At 40.4% G+C, this 16973-nt stretch overlaps 2 protein-coding genes across 2 annotated transcripts; one reads left to right on the forward strand and one right to left on the reverse strand.

Annotated features, from left to right (window-relative positions):
• Positions 1-4611: 4611 nt before the first annotated feature.
• On the reverse strand, positions 4612-4982 carry RB195_015422 (uncharacterized protein; the record flags this gene model as incomplete). Its single annotated transcript, XM_064206129.1, has 2 exons — positions 4612-4805; positions 4856-4982. The coding sequence occupies 2 exons, from the start codon at positions 4980-4982 to the stop codon at positions 4612-4614; spliced, it is 321 nt and encodes a 106-aa protein (XP_064062010.1).
• A 1368-nt stretch (positions 4983-6350) lies between these two features.
• RB195_015423 (uncharacterized protein) lies at positions 6351-15212 on the forward strand (the record flags this gene model as incomplete). The annotated part of the gene is made up of 10 exons (XM_064206130.1): positions 6351-6463; positions 9119-9139; positions 9211-9271; positions 11110-11250; positions 11321-11434; positions 11487-11579; positions 11654-11749; positions 12794-12969; positions 13033-13189; positions 15078-15212. The coding sequence occupies 10 exons, from the start codon at positions 6351-6353 to the stop codon at positions 15210-15212; spliced, it is 1107 nt and encodes a 368-aa protein (XP_064062011.1).
• Between the last annotated feature and the right edge of the window lie 1761 nt (positions 15213-16973).

Here is a 16973-nt window from a genome sequence, read left to right on the forward strand (position 1 = left end):
GAAAAAAGCAATTTCATCGCAGAACTTGACGGCATCATGTTAAAGTTACTTGAGTGCAACTGGAGAGGCAATTTTTTTTCAAAAAAAAAATTGATTCACAGCTGCAAAAGATGACTTGCTACTACTGTAAAAGTAGTTGATTGGAAATGAGTCGTAATCGTTCTTTAATCAGTATGAAAAGTACACTTAGAAGTAGAAGACCTATTCAAAATGTTACTGTTCGATAAAGAACTCCTCTCTCTCTCTCTGTACAAGATAATTACACTCTAATTTTTTAGCTTTCTTTATTTTCGTTTCTTCAGATCATCAAACTGAAGAATGTCAAAGTGGAACATTCTCGACGCCTTCAGGTATTTGCGATTTACCGAAGTGAAAAGGCCCCTGAAGCAGGTTATGAAATCGGTTATGTAAACGAAATGCTTAGAATAAGGCATGAAAATTTCCCAAAAAATGCAAAATGATTTGGAAAAACACGGAGGTAGTGAGTACTCTGGTTGACAATTTTCAGTGGTTTCTTGTACCAAAAAAAAGATAGGAAAAGTGAATTTTCCGTAAAGCAGCGGCAGCTCTGAAAGGCGTCAAAATTCCCTATTCTGAGGCAAGAAGACCAGAGAGGAACGCTATCTCACAGCATTATTCCTTCTCCATACACCGCTTCAATCTCCAGTGTTCCGTTTTGCTCACTTGGCACTTCACTTTGATGAGACGAAGGAACAAAAATTAATAAAAGTAAGAATTTGTTGCAACTCAAGGGATTCTGCTTGCATGAAACAGATAAGAATAGATATTCCTATCTTTACTTGCATTTTCGAATTGTATACAACGCTTCCCACTTATTCCTTAACCAAAAATACACAAGGAATATGTATTTGGCTCGTAATCGAGAAGGGGGACATTGAGTAGCGGATTGCACGCATGACAGTCTTTTAGGTGCCAAGAGGCGCGTCAACTCTAACAAAAAGGTTTGATGCATTTGTGACTTCCTAAACATTCAGTTTCCAAGGAACTTTAAAGGAACAGTGCACGAAAAGGAATAATGGCGTAAGCCGATGCAGTGACAACGGTTATGAAAGTGTGGATACATTCCAGCCATGACGGCATTTATGAATTACAATACAGCAGTTTTTCGACGATATTTCGAAATCATAATACATTCGATTGAGTTTAGATCTGGGCAATGCTGGTGCACCTAGGTAAGTCTTCTGATTCCTCATCAGGGTTATGTCATACAACAGCTACAGATTTCAGTTGTTTTTTTCACTTCATACATACATCGGTTTCGAAAAGACCTTGTTTCTAGCTCTGTTATTCTGTTAATCTCCTTAAAGGCTTCACTCCTGGAGTGGTACGGATTTGCTATGGAGTATTCGTAACGGGATCGTAGATTATTGAAAGGTGATTCCGTCCATTTCTTCCTAATTGCTGTAGGAAACGGTCCGGAAGATACGGCTTCGAGCGTTTCGGCGCAGTATTTTTCATAAGGAGTTCGCTTTGAGCGCGCCAGCCTTGTGCACGCGCGCATCTTCCGGGCCGCTTTTTACGGCAATTAGGAAGACGTGGACGGAATCACACCCCTCTCCATAGTCTACTATCCCGTGTACAAATACTCCAGCTGAAATCCGCACCACCTCAGATTCGTGGTATGCTGCCTTTAATGTTGTTCACATTCCAGTCATGTCACGAGGTGCAATGCGTTTGATCGTGCAAAGTCTTCTACCCAAGAAGCTTAAAGATCTGCCATAATTCTATCCGCTCTCCTTTTAACCTTACGTTCCTTTTTCCATGGAGCCTTTGATAGACTGAGGTAGCCATTCTTCTCCAGCTTTTCAATCAGGGTACTGCGTGAGCATACATTCCCACAGTGAACATACGTCGCCGTTTTACGTACTGTTTGTCACTTCCGTAGAACCAAACTACTAAGCTGGTGAACGGACAATGATACTCATCACATGCAAACACTGGATCTGTACTAATAATTCTGTTTGCTTTTTACAAGTCTTTTTTAATGTCAATATTAGTACTGTCTTAAACTGGTAAACAGATCGAAAAAATGGAAGGAGTCGAGAACGGACAGTAAGCACGTCGTTGGCAGAAGACGACAAACTTTGGCGATGTTTACCTTCTTTCATTTATTGGAGAAATTGACACTGCAATGTAATGAAAGCAGACTTCAGATTTTCAGAAGCATCAGATCTGATTAGATCAGATGATGTGCTTACAAACATATCTTTTCCTGAAATACCGACGCTTCTCTATTTATGGACTTTCCGTACGGACTTACGGACGATGGTTCCAGATATATGAACGGAAAGGACTGTAAATTTGAAGGCAGGAGTACAATGAAAACGACTGATGATGACTTTTAAAAACTACGATTTACGGCCTTTCGAGCGTAACTGATTCGTAAGAAGAGAAGAGGGAAAAATAAGAATCCAGTAGTGTAGTATATGGACACCGCAACACCGAGGTCAGCTCATGGAAACTGAGTCGAGTTAGCTCCTGTGATCCGTAGGCAAGGATTCTAAAACGAAAAAAAACCTAATCCACCTAAAAATGAAGAAAATGTCCAGAAATGGGTAGGTGTGGTCGCATCAAAACGAAGACTGCTACAGTACGTTCGACGATAGCTGTATGTCAGAACGAACGACTGATTTTGCCTCTTCCTTGAAGTGACCTTACTCTGCATTAGTAACAATGTGAAATGAATTGAAAATACAAGAATTTCCAATGTTTTCTCACCTAAAGCTAAAGCGTTTAATATAGTCCTTATTGTGATACCCAGATCCCGTTCCAAAAGTCGTTTAAGATTGCACACAAGGCTGTTGGTTATATCTATAGCAGCACCGTTAGAAAACATTGTATGAACTGGGCTGAATCGTGTGAATTGAATCGAGGGAAAAACGACGGATCGATTGGCAAAATCGGTGTTTAACCACATGGATAACATTCAACACAGAAACTATGGTCGGCAAGGTTCCAATTCTCTCTTCAGAAAATCCGGAACAGAGGCGAAGTGAATACTTGCCCAAAGGGAAACTCCAAGAAATCCGTGAGTTAGTGAGTTACGGGCATAATGGATCTTACAATGAATCCCTTTCGAAGATCCAGAAGAGCATCCGCTCGATGGACCTTGAGAACTTTTCCTCCATTAGACGCAGCATATGTTTAAACTACCCAAGATAGAGATCATTGGTTGCTCAACGCTGGCTTCTTAGAGCTCATGGGAAAGATTTCTCTAGATACGCCTGCAAAAGGTGTGTTCACTCATTATATTGTTGCAATCCTGATCTTACTTATAGCAGTCTCGTTGCTATTTATCGCATGTCAAGCACATGTCAGGCCTATGTTCAGCCCTCTCCATCTGGCAGTCTTTGCATAATCTGCTATCATATTGCTATACTATACGTGGTGGAATCTTGAGACTTGGCAACGGCAGGGAAATACTTTCATAACAGATATAGGCATGACGTCATCTCTTCGCCATCCTTTATTTCATTATCTTATTTATTTCTTTATTTCATTATTTGTTACTCATTTTTCTCATTTTCAATGACAAAAAAAACAGATTACCATTGCTTATTTCATTCAAAATGCAGTGAATAAAACATTGGAAGCGTTCAGAAACAAATAGGTAGGAATCCAACAAACTAATTATTTTAGAGAATAATGAAGGAAAAGGAATTGCATCTAAGAGCTTGTCAGCATCGCGTCAAAGTCACTTGATTGCAGTTGGAGAAGCAAAAATCTTCTGATCGATTTATGACTGTGAAAGATGATTTGTTGATACTGTGAAAGTATTGGATTGGAAAATAAGTTGTGTACGTTTTTTTCAGTATGAAAAAGTACATCAGTGCAAAGCAGTCAAGAGAAAATTCAAAATGCCATACATCGCTTGATAGAGAACTCCTTTCTCTCTATAAAAAAAAATACTCAAATTTTTCAGCCTTATTGATTGGTTCTTTAGAGCGCCCATTTGGAGAGTTAAGATGACACATGGAAAAATTTTCCGCGCCATCGCTATTTTCCAATTTATCACAGTGATTCGGCTACTGGAACTGCTTCTAAAATTCGTTATGTGCACTAAAGCTTTGGATAAAACAAGTAAAACAAGAGAATTTTTTTAAAGAGTATATGAACCACCTAGAAATGAATAAAACAACAGTACTGAGTCCACTACGTGATTTGTCGATGTAGCAGAGGGAGTGTTTGCATGGTTTCAGGAAAACTCGTGACTCGTGGAATCATAGTTCTGGTACGCCGCCATAATGAAAGCTTTTACACAATCTAGTAAAAGCCTTTTCACTTTCTTCATTTTCTTCGCGCCCAACCAAAAAAAAACCATTTGTTAAGAACCATTAAGAATGGATTTTCCAAGGATTAATTCATTATTTAATTAAAGTGCTGCGCTCAACTTTTTATGGAAGAAAATCTATCCTTTATGCGTCCAAAACCATCTCCATTCACATCTCAGAATGCCTAAACTGGGCAGTCTTTGTGTTTCAAATGTTTTGTGGTATTAGCATTCCAAGACGACAAATCTGTCCCTCCTTGTGACAAACATCCCAACAATCGTGAACTTAATTCTCTCTGTTTTTTTTTTCACCATTTTCATCATCCATTCCTTCTCGATGCAATGGTTCTTCCCTTCGGGTTCCGGAGAGCATTCATCCTCGTCTTTCGTTTGGCGAATTTTCGACGGGAGTAGTGTAATGCGGGAGTAATGCTCTTTCCAGCGTCTGCAGCTTCAGCCAACACTTCAGTTATTCTCCCTTTGAGGTCTTCATTTACCGCCTCTCTGCAAAGCCCTGCGAGCTTGGACGTGAGTTCTTGGTTCTCTGCGGCTCGTGATGCTCACCGGCGACTATCAGCTCAAGAGTTTTGGGAGACAGGCGTCTACTGCTGGTTTTAAAACTCTCAGCCTCCCTCCTGCAGTCGTGAAGGTGTTGAACGAGCTGCTCATATTCCTCGTCAATGTTGTTCATTGCGGAATCTTCCCAAAAGCCGGCTAGCGTAGCGAAGAGATCCCAGTTGCTGATAGTTCTGGGATTTCTCTGAACTTGGCGGTTTTCTCTGCTCTCCTTGTGAAGGAAAATCTTCCTCGGAGGAGGCGATGGTCCGATCCCGTATAGAACTTTGGCACAACAGCGGCATCCGTCAGGCAGAATCTTTTACTGACGATGATGTCTTCTATTTCATTACGGTACCTCCACCGGGTGACTTTCACGTCTAGCGTAGAGAGGAAGGCTTCTAAAACTTCTAAAACTTCCTATGCGTGGTCCTCGTTCTTGTTTGTAGCTTGATGTGGAAGCGCAAGCCACGAAGATAATCAAAGCTGGGATTGGATCTATCTTGGATTGGGACCACATCCCGCAGACGTCCGATTCGGGTCGTAAATTGTTCGAAAGAGTCGATGTTCTTTGCCGTAATCGTGCTGGCGAGGACGCCAACTCCACTCCACTAGATTTTTACCTCAGACTAGAACATAAGAAACCCAAACTCCCTTCTTAAGACGTTATTGATTAGGTACAAATAGAACCCCAAATTGCATCTGAAGTATTGGAAGCGCTGAGTACATTTAGAATAACATTTCTCCAATAGGTGACAGATCTGTGCTTCACAACGTTCGTAGGTCCCTACATGTGAAACGAAGAAATGGTGTCTCCGTCATGATAACTCTTTCTCAATTCAGCTGAATAAGCAATACATAAAAAAAAACATAAAAAGATACCTTTCAGCAGACTGGTCATGTCTGAATGTGTTTTACAAGTCCAATGAAGAAAACGTGAAAAACAACTCTTTGGAGACGTAGCATAATACGCTTATGGTTTGTAAATGACAGGCATTAATTTTATATCATTGCATAAGTATCCGACCATGTAAATGCGCATCGGTTAGGAGTATGCTGGGATTGGATGTAGTGCTATCTAATACCAACTCGTGCAGAGATAATTCATCGATGAAATACGTAGCTACTGTGTTTACTCGACAAACAGCGTGGTATCGCAAGGAAGTCCAACATTACTGAGTTGATGTCACGACACTGAATAAATAGTACTGGAAAACACGATTGAGAAGAAAAACCCGTACTATAGATATGCATAATACTGTTGGCAGTTGTTCGTCAAGCGTTTCTAACTCACAAGTAAGCAGCCCATTGCAAATAATGCTTACAAGAGCTATCAAGTACAATGCTACTGCAGACATCATAATCAGAGGCCTCACGCCATCTCTGTGTATTATCTTCACTTTCATCAAAACAAGATGTTTTCGTTACATTGCTCGGTGATATGGTGAATGATACATTTCATGTATGAGTAGGTTTCAGTTGACTTGAGGTGCTCCGGTGCAATATGGCGCAATCCTTGCTTCGCTTCTTAGACGATGATGAAAGGAAGATCCGTAAGCGAGGACGAACTACAAGACGACATCATGGAAGAAGAAGTAAAACTGTCGATGAGACCAAGTACGTGCACAAATATCAATGGCGTTAGAAGTTTACAAGCGCTAAAAAGTACGGTAAATGCATAGAGACTTTTTTTAAAAAAATCTGTAAAACAGTGAACAAATGCGAACGTGCGCGATCTCACTTTCAATTGAAGCGGCTTTTATTCCAGTTCAATGATGGACAACCTTTCAAAAGAACTCAACAATATTTTGGCATGCAAAACATCTGCATGCAGACATTTCAACAATTTTGTGATTTTTACAAAAAAATAAACAAAAAATGGTCCTTTTCGCAGAGGTTAACCTATTTTAGTTTTGGATGCTAAACTTTCATATACTATGACTTGGATTTTTTTCTATGTAACTAGGAGTATAAATGATAAGTGATTGATAACAACATATGAACAACTAGAAATACTATACTACGGTTCAAAATCTTAGGTCAACCCATGATATTCCTAACAGCGACCTAGAAACGGATCACTAGAGAAAGGCAATACGATCACCGTATTTCTCATCTGCGAAAACCTCTATACAAGTACCCTTGGCAGGATATCTGATCAGTGCAAGATGCCACAAACTTTTTTTGAGAAAAACCCCTTTGCAGCATGTTAGGTCCACCTGAGAATTTCAAGTGATTATGGCATTTTAAGCATATTTTTCCATGACCATGGTTTTTTTCATGTAAAGTTGGATATAATAGGCTGATGCAAAATCTGTTTCAAGATCGAAGTCTAGCAAGCTTTCTGCTCACGAGCGAGCTCAGGACGATTCCCTTCATGCGGCCAGTCTTTCATACAGGAGGATTCCGGCTCAACCGAGGAGATCTCACATCAAGCGCTATCTGAATAACACAGAAGTCTACAAGGAAAAATCACTACCGGACATCCAAGAGAGTTATCTAGAAGTGATGAAAGTCACTTGGTTCGAATGGCTTCCAACACCAGCCTCCGGCGTCTTCTCCATCTGCCTGTATCAGAATGGACAGTACTACGTAGCTTACACCGCTGTCCTTACATCGCTAATCAAGTTGTGAAACGTGCACCTCGTTTGACTGACTGCCATGAGGATGTCTCTAAGCTGCCAGGGTTAAGTTGGCTCGCGCACACATGAGCACGAATTGGAAGAAGGTGAGATACTTTTGCAACTAATCCGACAAGTACTTTTTTGACTTTCAGGTGGTGTTCTCCGACGAAAAGAAGTGAAACCTCAATTGGCCCGACTGCTACAGACACTAGCTGAGAGATCTGGGGAAAGAGGAACGAGTGTTCTCAAAGCGTAGCTCCGGCAGTGGAAGTCTCGTTTTGGGCGTCGTTTTCCGGACCTGTTGCGTTGGAGTTCATCTTGTATAAGATGAACAACGATAAATATCAGAAAGTGCTTGGTGATCATTTACTGCCACATTTCACAAGATTTCGTGGGCGTAACCTAGTATAGGAACAGAACCCGCTACTCCTCGGTTTCTGAGCTGAAGGCCTACATACTTGACGTATGGACTAATGTAGAGCAAGCATTCATTGATAATCTTATCAGTAGTACGCCGAATGCATTCTTTGATGTTGTTTACACCAGAGGCGATGTAACAAAGTACTGAACTTGTTTCTAGACCATATTTTTGTAATAAAACACAGTTTTATGAAGTGGACTTAAGAATTTTGCACCAGGCTACCTTTCAATAAAAGTTCACGGCATCCTTTGCTGATCAGCTGTCCTAACGAGGTCATTTGTATAGAGGTCTGCAGGTGAGAAATACGCTGGCGGTATTGCCTGGCTTTGATGATCCGTTTCTAGGCTGCTATTAAAAAGATCAATGGTGGACCTAGGATTTTGCATCGCACTGTATTTTCTCACATTCTGAGACCTTCGCAGTGTGTAATTAATTTATGTTTTCTTGTTCTGCCAATGAGATTTTTGTGAAACTCCATCTATAACCTGAGATTTCGATAACCTTAGGGAAATGCTAGTCTTTGGGGTGAAAGAGGAGGCGGGAGATGATGTCGTTCAAAGTGTGTCCGAAATGGCTAATTAAGAGGGTTTTTTGAGTTGGGTCACTAATTGCGTCTAAATAATGAAGATTGATCGATATAATCTGTAATAATTCCTACTATTTACACTGATATCACCACGTCATGTTGTAAATTTTTATATTATTCTGAATATATTGCTTATATTTGTTATTTTAACTGTTTTTTTCGTTTTGTTCTTCTTCTTAATTTTATGCTTTACTTTTAGTTGCTTGAGCAGCTATATTGTAAAGAATGAGAGTGAGGTAGTTCGGAAGGGAAAGAGGAGGAAGTCAATTCGGCAATGTTGTGTCACAACTACGCGCTTCACTCTGGTCATAGCTGCTAGACAGATTTCGCGACGATGACGCAATGGTTATGGAAAAACAGAATGAAACCATTAAGATCTATTTGAGGTCCTATAAATGAAATAAACAAAATTGGAGACAACTGTTTGGTTAGAAAACTGTAAAAAGGCGAGAAGAATTGTATGGTTATGCCTTATGAGAGCTGCCATCAGCGATGACACAACCCCTTTTGATACCTTTTAGCAGGACTTGATTTTGAAACGTAGGAAATTCTGAAATAACACGAAGATATTCCAATCAATGGGTCTTCTGATTGTCAAAGCACTGTATAGGCATTCAAACTGATAATATATTTAATTTTAGGGACGAAGAAAACGGGGAGAGGTTGGTGAAGAGTTGATCCAATGGAATTAATTTCATTAATTTTATTTTGTTCTATGATTTTTCGCTTTAAGATCATCTACTCTGGGAACACAAGGCACGACGAAATTATCAAGGCAAGCTCGTCGAGCACTGGTAGAGTCTCGATGATTTAAAAGAAATAGTTTTCGAAAACAGAACAATCAAGTTAGGAACGGCAACAAATTTGTCAATGTATCAAGTTAACCAATCTTCTTACGAAAAACTCAAGACAAAAGACGCAACCTGTGTTGTCTTCTCCGTTAGACTTCGTTAGAAAACAATTTCTAAGCCATAGTGGGCATGAAAAGCTTTTAAAAAACTGAAATGATAAAACTAACGTTTGAACTAACGTTTTTTCCTCTTTTCTCATGCAAAACTCTTGATCCGAGATGTGGGAGATTAAGGTTAGCGAGATTGACAAAATGCACCATGGATAATCGTCCGCCTGTGTCTGTATCGCCTGTATCACCTGTGCTCCCTTTGTTAATCGTTTTGCTGAAGCAGGCATCAGCATTACTTTCATTTATACTGATAGCGGGGCGGGTGTAGTGTAGTGGTCAACGATGCGCAACTTCAGGAGGAGATAAAAATCAATAACGAAGGATCAGACAACCCGCCGAGGAACACACTCGCGACAGTAATCGAGTGGACATCTTCATTTACCGAAAAATTGAATTTCTTCAACATGAAGTGTATCCTCGTCTGCTGAATCCTTGCCTTTTTCATGTCTTGTATTATTTCCACAGTTCATGCATTCCTTCGTTCAGTAGTGAAGGAGCGTATCTAATTCTCCCCGGGAGTTTATCTAACCGATAAATCAATTGCATTCTTTCAATAACTTCAAGTGAACTAGGGATTAGCAATCTTTCCATTTCTGACTTTGTTTTGTCTGCCTCCTTACGAGTCATAACAAGAGAATGCCGTAAAAATTAAATTCCTAGACGAGTATATAAACCCTCTGCAATTGTTCGCAGATGGCCTTTGCTTACGAATAAATCTTCAATCCGCAACGCAACGACTAAATATGGAGGGTGCAGACGCAGTTGGTAAGAGGTCGACCTAAGAACCAACAGTTCCAAACCTCTCAGGTCCAGCAAATCCTTTCATCCATCCAGGGTTAATAAATTGCTACCAGATTTGTCTGGGCAGCTGGAACACGGTGCCAGTACGTTGTGTATCCTCCGCAAACCATTACATACCCCAGACACGTTCTTAAATGTCGACTCTGAAATCAAGCGCAAAAACTTTATCCTTTTCCCCTGTTGTGGATTTCATATTTTCGCCTTTACTCCTGCGATGGTTTTCCTCCTAGGGCAGAGCAGAGGGAAAAGGGAACGTACGTCAAGCAGAGCAAGCGCAAGAAGTGAAGACACACTCCTCCCAATCAGTTAAACATTTCTTTTTCGTCGACATAGCTATCGTACCGAGCATTAACATTATCAACGCTGATTCCTTAACAGAGAACAGACTAGAGAATGTTGTTCAACACAGAAGGAGAAACTTCCTTCTTCACTTTTCTCTATTTCTTAGCAGGTGCTGACCGTAAAGTATTTGGCGCAATAGTGGGGTTGAAAGAGGTGTTAGCAAAGAAGTTGGCTCCGTAGCTACGAAAGAATTAATTCACCAACGAATTACTACTGATTCTTTTTTTTTTGTCATAGTCATCAAGAAACAACGCACATAAGAGGCATATGCCTGCAAACAAACTCAACAATCTTAGCGCCAATTGAACGAAAAATCGTTCTTCTTCGACATCCTGACCTCAGAACAACAGAATTGCATACACGGGAACCTACTTCATGCTGAATCGACAGATTCATGTTGATGTTCATAGATGTCACCTTGCTTCTCAGTCTATCAACGAGTTGTCAAAGTATCAACTTGCCTGTTGTCGCAGTTCAATCCTATTCTACTTCAGAAAGCGCATATTATCATATGAAAGTGATCTTCAGGTGAAAGGTTTCGTCGAGCACACTTTAAAAACTGGTGTCACTGGTCTTATTGCCGAGTTCAAGTCGATGAAGAGAAAAAATGATTTCAGTGTAATGACGGAATTTGTAGCGCAGATTCCTCAAGGGAGAAACAGATACAAGGTATCACGTGAATTGTGGTGAGATTGTGGTAGCACTAAAATGGCGAAATATGACAAGGCCCTACTTACAGGATGTCGGCTGCCTCGATTTTCAAAGAGTGGTGCTTCGACTCGGTCCTGTATCGTATATTCACGCCAATTATGTTTCAACGCCAACACATCCAAAACGATTCATTTGCACTCAGGTAGTTTATCTAACATGCTGCTGCGAAGATCTGCTCAGATCGCAATCACTAGGCCCCACTTCCTAACACTTGTGCTGACTTTTGGTACATGGTGGTTCAAGAGAAGTCTACAGCTATCATAATGTTGTGCAATTTTGTGGAGCAGGTAACATTCACTATTCCAAACAGCTCAGTTACATATATATTATATATTACAAACTACATAGTTCAACTCTTTAGAATTCAAAAAAGTCTGCAGAGTATGTCCCACTGTCGAGTGACAACAAAACGTTAACTTTTGATGGTGTTACAGTAACTCAGAAGAAGCAAGAAGAGGTCAGTTAAAAATGCAGTGCACTATTTCTTTTTCTTTTAAAATTTCCTGCAACTTTGATTTGCACGAAACGAGAAAATATGCGAGAAACGAGAAGGTGGTGAAAGCACAAATGATATTACTGTCTATTAATTAACAGTATGGCATGACGACTACATATTCGAAGTATACAATACAGTACACTGCAATTACACTTTCCCCTAACTTTTGCTCCATATTCTCAACTGAAATTGAAATTTCTGAACAATGTAGTGAATAGCTAAGGATAACATTCAATCTTGGAAATATACAAGGATGAATGATTACGATTCTCATGACACGTGACCATACTCTTAAATTAAAAGCATCACCCCACGAATCCGGGGTGGTGCGAGTTTGAGGTGGGTTATGTCTATACGGAGTCATAGATCATGGAGAGAAAGGTGATCCGTCTATTTCTTCCTAAATGGCGTAAAAAACGGCCCGGAAAATACGGCTTCGAGCGTTCTGGTGCGCTATTTCCTACAACGAGTTTGATTGGAGCGCACCAGCCTTGTGACGCGCCGCATCTTCCTATCCTTTTTTACGGCAATTAGGAGGAAATGGACGGAATCACCCTCCTTTCCATAATCTACGACCTCGTATAGGAACTCTCCACTCGAAATCCGCACCACCCCAGATTCGTAGGGTGATGCCTTCAAACCCTGCCATGTACAAACGATGTAAAACGATGTATTAACTATATATGCACAATTCCCGCGTAACATCAATTTGTTCTATCGAGGTTAAATTATCCTTTTGTCTCTCTGTTTATTCTAATGTGGTCGTGTGGTTCATAGACTAACCATAAAAAATTGTTTTGATTCTTGAATTTTAAAAACACTCTCCTGGAAACCGAGAAACGCTGATATAACAAAGCACTTAGTGCGTTTTATGTAGGCAAAAAAGTGTGTAAGTTAATGGTAAACCATTTATGGGGAAACACAATTGTGAGCGTCTACAACTCGGGAAGAATATAATTATAAAGACGCTCATGTACTCATAGTCGTGTATAGATGGTATTTCAGTTTCAATTCCCAGTTGAGACACGGGTACATATAAGAGTCACTTTTTTGGAGGTGAAGGCACCAGGAGAATCACCTCATTACTGTATTCACTACCACTGGCAAGACTGGCCAGACCGAGGAGTACCGGAAGCCGATTTGGCTCCTGTCTACTTACTGGCCAAAGTTCAGAACACGACGTAAGTTGTTTCCTCGAAACTTCTTGAGAGATTTTCTTCTAAAAAAAACTAGTCATTATTTAGTGCACCAATTATTGTTCACTGTTCGGCCGGAATAGGACGCACCGGCTCCATTGTACTAATTCAGAACTCGCTTGAATTGCTTCATTCGCAGTTACCACTAAACGATATAGCTGGATATCTCATTGCTCTACGGAAACAAAGAAATAATTCAGTGCAAGTAAGTCAAACTGTGTAACAATGTGCGTGTTCTATTCAAGAGATGTTCTTAATAATCGACTAGGATCAATTTCTTGTTGATATAATTGAGTGCCGGTATCCGTACCCGCTCCGGACGATACTTGCTTAGGAGGTCTTTCTTTCCTTCCTTCCTAGCTAGACCAGGCACTGGTACCGGAGACCACAATGCACCTGCAAACAACAAAAATCGTGAGCTTAGAGGAGGCGCCAGTATTTTATGTCTAATCGAACTGTTATCTGAGCATAAAGGTGGCTCGAAGAGGACAAGTTCGGTTCCTCCTTATTGGTTTCTTTCTGTACAACTCACTTGAGTTCTAAATTGAACGTCTTCTAATAACTTTTTTTTAATAAGGTTCAGTGATAAACTGAGGACATCAGAGTTTAAGTGTATCACAAATATGAATTCTTCGCTTCGATAAGATCGCAGATTCTGCGTAGTCTGAGGGCTGATTTTGACAAAGTTTAAAGACAGATTGCCTAAACACTCCTTCACACGACTAAGACTATCGTATTTCGCAAGTGATTTATGTTTAAAGGGAGCAAATCACGAAATTGACGTAGTACGGAAACCTAAGGGAAACCGTACGAATGGGTTGTATATTACATGCATACAATGCAACTTACACTGGTGAGACCACTAGGAATGTTGGATTGAGGATTAATGAACACATGGCAGGAAAACGACGGAAAAGTTTGATAACACCACTAGGAAGGCACAGACATGAGGCCCACAAGGGAAACGATTATGATGTGAAATGCGTTATACTGGCTCACGAAACAGAAATATCGGCAAGGAAGACATTGGAGGTGTTTTGGATTCTTAAAAGAAACTCTTCAATGAATAATGGAGTGAATGCTTGTCGATAACAAATGAGTTCTTGCCACTTGTACCGCTCTGTGACCTAAAATCGCCTGGTATTCTGTGTGTGGATCAAATCATCTATATCGTCGCTGGTGAGCTACACGGAGTAATACTGATTCGCTGGTACAATGAGTGACAAGTGCATGCTACCAGCTGCGCCACATCTGGTGGAACAACACGTAAGACTATTTTCAATGTAGATGAGTTTCTGTTTTTACTATCCTGAACGATTATCGAAACACTGACCCAGAGTAGTGTGGGCACTTGACGGGATAAACGTAACATTGCTCCAGTCATCCTCTATTTAGGTCTCTGAAGACGGCGAAAAAGCCGAAACGTCGGGCAAATAAACGGTTCCATCTAAAAACCTCGCAGTCACACTATCACAAAATATAGACAGTGATGCCATTAATAATAAAGATATGTATGCTTCCAGTCGTTCAAGAATTGCAGAAATGGAGGAAACCCCTTTAGCCATGCGCACTCACACCGTACGCTTCAGCTCCCAGATTGCCAGACCCATCTAAGCGCACAACACTGCTACCGCACCACTTGGGGGAGTATAGTCAGTGTCAAGGATGGATAGCGGCACTATGCAATAAATGCGAGCGCGCTACTAGGAACTTTTTTCTTTCTTGTTGACACCAGATTTGGATTTTGTAGATGATATGCGAAATGTTCGCCATCCGAGAATTGATTGTTCTGCTTTTCAACCGCGATCTTGAATCTGTTTATTTTGCTCAGTCACTCCGTTCCAAACTGTTCCGATGCTCTCTGAATTTAATGGTGTACGTACTACCAATGACTATTAACAAAATCCTGCTGTCAAAGGTGTGGCGATCCTTCAAAGCAGCACATATGCGTTGCATACGTTGGTTTCAGTTAAGGTCGATCCGCTTAGAATTGATGTTTCTCCAAAAGATTTGGTTGTGAAGAAAAGGAACTTCATCCTTTATCTTTTGTATGTTTCATTAGTAAGACGTAAAACTTCTTGTTGTATTTGCAGACGGAGCACCAATATCTTTATGTTCATCAAGTTCTTCTACTATACTTAAAGAAGATGCGTTACCTCGACGATAGTGTTAATCCGTACCTGGAACAATTTACTCAAAACTACATGACCGCAACGAAAGGCTTCTAAATAGTAAATGGAAACATGTGGTTTTATGCCAACTTCAGTAACCACCCTTCGCCACCGATGATTACCTAACACGTAAACATTTTTGAACTTCTGTTTTTACTTACACCTCTTTAATGTAATGTTTAACATTTTCGCGTGGCGTGCGGTTCATCTTCTTTATATGTACGTATGTATGACAATATGACAATAGACATGTGTCAATAAAGATTTGTTGTTTCACACTTTTGGGTAAATAGAATTTCTGCAAGTTTTATGAGCCAAATGTAACGAATGGCAAGGCAGCTTATCACAGAATCGAAGCATTACGGAAACAACAGGGAATGTTCGGGTTGTATCAAACCCTGCGCGGGTCCGGTCAACTTCCTCTAATCATCGTTAAAAACGGAGTGGCAGGGAGGTAAGATGGAAGTTTGCTTGGAACGTTTGTAGATTGGAATCTATCTATTCTAATCTATTCTATCCCCACGTTTCGATTCCCTCGGCGGCTCATTCATCAGCTTTAGTCGAATATGCTGGTGAGGAGGCCTCATTAATCTCCGACCGCTCGCATGTGGCTGCGGTGCGTGTACAAGAGTGGTTTTTCGTGCCGCTTTTACGACATTCACGACGCTTTCGTGACCATCTGAAATCAGAGTGAGTGGAACCACCCCTGTTTCCACAATCTACAACCTCCTTCCTATCTTACCCTTTGGATTCTCCTTATTGCTCGTCAGATTCGTGGTATGCTAATTACCACCCTAGATTCGTAGTGTGCTATCTTTGAATGGAAATGTGGAGAAAATTTCCGCTGACTGAAATAAAAAGTCTGAAAATAAATGAAATAAATAGGTAACGGAAGAACCGAGCCGTCTTATTTTTGCATATGTGTATGTTCTCATCGTCCGTCTCCTCATATCCTTTTCAGGAAAAGTAAGTTTTGTCTGATACAAAAACCTGTTTCTAGCTTTGCAGAATCTTTGCCCTTCTGTCATCCATGTGATCTTTATGTAATTTTTATAACGCTCGCGATATCACTTAAAACCTGCACTGTCCTCTGTTTCACCTAAATCTACACTTGTTCATGTTTGTTTCATGCTTATCAGAAAAATATGATTTCCTGATGAATGAACCTGTCAATAAACATTACTTGCATTATAATTTTCCTTCACCTCCGCTACAACGTGGTTTTCACATCTAAAATACGTGGTACGATTATCACAGTTAGTATTTACTCTAGTGTACATTATCCAATAACGAAGTCTATTAAGCATATCAGCTTGCGAGAGAGTAGTTTCTTTCTGTGAACTATGTGGGACTAATGTACAGGTTTCGTACTTCTTTTGTTTCTTTATTAGAGTAGCTAAGAAACAGAATCTAACAGGTGCAGTCTACAGCATCGTCAACAAAACTGGCGCCTTTATGACCGCGTCCTTCGAATACCTTAGTTCTGTATTAGTAGAGTAGCATAGTAACGATTTTGTGTCTGCTCGCATCATATTGTCTTCGTAAACCTTTGGTGAAAGAGAATTCTGGCTGAAAACAACGAGAAAAGATCACTCGCAACAATAGTAGGAGTTAAATCCCGACCTAAATTTGATTCACAGTTAAGTGACGATAAGACTTTTAGTACATCCAAGTTCGTGCTCTACAATCAGAGCTAAGCCTTAACATACTCATCTCTACAGTGAGCATTGAATCCAGCATCAACCTTGCAAAGATAACAGTGAAAACCGAAAAAACTACAGACGTTTACGAATAAATATAATTGGCGCAGTCGGTTAG

Source organism: Necator americanus, chromosome V, assembly GCF_031761385.1.
Source record: "Necator americanus strain Aroian chromosome V, whole genome shotgun sequence".
NCBI lineage: Eukaryota > Metazoa > Nematoda > Chromadorea > Rhabditida > Ancylostomatidae > Necator > Necator americanus.